At 45.7% G+C, this 2,663-nt stretch overlaps 1 protein-coding gene across 1 annotated transcript in view; it reads right to left on the reverse strand.

The window, feature by feature from the left end:
- Positions 1 to 859, reverse strand: part of SGCB (sarcoglycan beta) — a 7,115-nt gene extending 6,256 nt beyond the window's left edge. Inside the window, exons 1-2 of the mRNA XM_023745485.1 lie at positions 674 to 859; positions 2 to 133 (exon numbers count right to left, since the gene is read on the reverse strand). Coding sequence (XP_023601253.1) covers positions 2 to 133; positions 674 to 793 — 252 coding nt within the window. The 5' untranslated portion in view covers positions 794 to 859. The remainder of the gene's footprint in view (position 1; positions 134 to 673) is intronic.
- Between the last annotated feature and the right edge of the window lie 1,804 nt (positions 860 to 2,663).

Raw genomic sequence — 2,663 nt, forward strand, 5'->3', positions numbered from 1 at the left:
CTGCTTTTAACTCCATATTACCACCCATGTGAAATTCAATGGTTTTGCCCATAATGAACACTCCTTCATTTCCACGCACTATAGCACGTCCATCAACTTTTATATTTAAATCACTAGTGGCATTGCTGGTAATCTGAATATTTAAAAAAAGCAGTGAAAAGAGTTACAAAGTTAAAGTGAATATTATCAGAGACAGAGAAATAGTAGTTTTACCATGCATATGAAAGGCAAGTGTTTTCATTCATGTTTGATCACATAACCTAGATAATGACAAACCTAGAATTTGTCCTTCTCATTGTTCTGAAATTTCTTTCATGCCACATAAAACAGTAAAACTCCCCTCCCAATTTGTACCTTTAGAGCAGCGATTTTCAACTGGTGTGCTGCACGAATCTTTAAAACATGCAATACCCAACTATTTAGCCAGGGGCACTAACCTCTTTTCCCTTATACTGTCAAATAAAAAAATGACATTAGCCAACACAATAAAGCTGTCTGATGGGAATGAATCAAAATTATATCTATTTTTTGGTCAAATCAGCAAAAAATATATTTTTTGGTGTGCTGCAGAATTTTAGTAATTAGTTTGTGTGTCATGAGATGAAAAGGTTGAAAATCGCTGCTTTGGACAGTAACTCTCTTCCATTAATAAAGCAAAGAAAATAAAACATACCCTTTCCGTAGATGCTTTTTGAACATTCAAACTTTTCACTCCACTTGGCAAATGAAACTCATGAGTTTCATAGTCTGTGCTGAATAAAATATTTTGAGTCCTTGGGTCGAAAAACTGCATACCAATGTCACTTGTAATAGAAGTTTTGTTCTTTTCTACACTGAGTTTTGTTGTCCCTTGCTGAAAAACAATCTTCAGAAAAACACTTTATCATGAATATGTTTTCAAAGAAGACTGCATCCAAAATTCATCAAGAACATGATCAAAACACTCTATAACAACAGACTAATTTCAAATATTTTAACTGTGTCCATCTGCGCCCCCTCCGCCCACTTGAGATAAAAGTTCTTTAAAACAAGGCTCACTGGGGTGGTGAGCACACAATACAATGCACATATGACGCGTTGTGGAACTGCCCACCTGAAACCTGCCTAATTTTGTTAACCACTGTCACCCCAATAAATTCAATTTAAAGAAAAAAATAAACTGAAATAATTTAGAAAAAGTATAATCTCATCCCCCCAAAAACACACAACAAAATACAAAAACAAGGGCTTATGCAGTTATTTGCTTACTAGAGGCCCAGCGCACAATTAAATCATGCGGGTAGGGTCCCTAAGCCTAGCCTCCTGCGATCAGGGTCATCTTCTGCCAGTTCGCCAGTCCCCAGGCTGAACGCTGCCTCTGCCATCGGGCTGTCAGGCCATTGGGATCACCAGCTCACTGGGCCGGCCACTGATGGAACGTGCTGCCTGCTCCGGCTGCTCACGCGCTGCTGCCACTGCTGCTGGGGCTTGAGGCACTGACAGAGGCTGCAGGGCGCGCCCGTGACCTACCCGGCCCGGCCTGAGCAGCCCCAAGTGGGCAGTGTGTCCCATCAGTGGTGGCCCCGCGCACGCGCATGGAGGTGAAGTGCCAGCGCCCGCTTTCCCGCAGGCCTGAGCCCCCAGCAGCAGGGGATGAGCTGGTGATCCCAACAGCCTGACAGCCAACCTGGTCCTCCTGCCACCCACCCTGATTCCCTGTTCACCATCGCTGATCCATCCGAGCCTGTGGGCAGGGGGGAGGGACCAAGAGGCCAGTGGCCAGTCCCATCCCGCCCCCACTCGCAGGGGGTGTGGTTGGGGGGGAGGGACAGAGAAGTGGTCAATGCCACCTCATGGCCACCAGCCGTTTGGTCGTTCTGGTCGTTTGGTTGTTAGGGACACTGGCTTTTTATATGTTAAGATATTCTCTGCACAAACACATGGGTCTAGGCCTGTGATGGGCATGGAAGGTAAGGATACATTGAGGTTCTATGCGGTTAAAAACCTTTGCTATAGCAGCCCCTTGGCATGGGCTACCACTGACTAGATGGGCATATTCTCTTCTAAACTCCCAGAAAGTAGAGTATTCTAACCAGGAAAGGTACTTTTAAAAAAAATGTTCTTTTACTGATTTCAGAGAGAGGAAGGAAGAGGGAGAGAGGGACAGAAAAATCAATGGTGAGAGAGAATCATTGATTGGCTGCCTCCTGCATGCCCCCTACTGGGGATTGAGCCCACAATCTGGGCATGTGCCCTGCCTGGGAATCAATCCATGACCTCCTAGTTCTGTGGTCGGCAAACCGCGGCTCACGAGCCACATGCAGCTCGCGAGCCACATGCGGCTCTTTGGCCCCTTGAGTGTGGCTCTTCCACAAAATACCATGTGTGGGCGCGCATGTACAGTGCGATTGAAACTTCGTGGCCCAATGCGCAGAAGTCAGTATTTTGTGGAAGAGCCGGTATTTTGGCTCAAGGGGCCAAAGAGCCGCATGTGGCTCGCAAGCCACGGTTTGCCAAGCCACAGTTTGCCAACCACTGTCTTAGTTCATGGGTTGACACTCAATCACTGAGCCACACTGGCTGAGCAGGAAAGGTACTTTTTAAAAAATGGTTTTCTTGTATGGAGAAGACAGGAGTAAACTATGTATTCTTATAGTAATTAGTAGAGGCCCGGTGCACAAAAA

The sequence above is a fragment of the Myotis lucifugus genome, unplaced genomic scaffold (genome assembly GCF_000147115.1).
Source record: "Myotis lucifugus unplaced genomic scaffold, Myoluc2.0 scaffold_549, whole genome shotgun sequence".
In the NCBI taxonomy this organism is placed as follows: Eukaryota; Metazoa; Chordata; class Mammalia; order Chiroptera; family Vespertilionidae; genus Myotis; species Myotis lucifugus.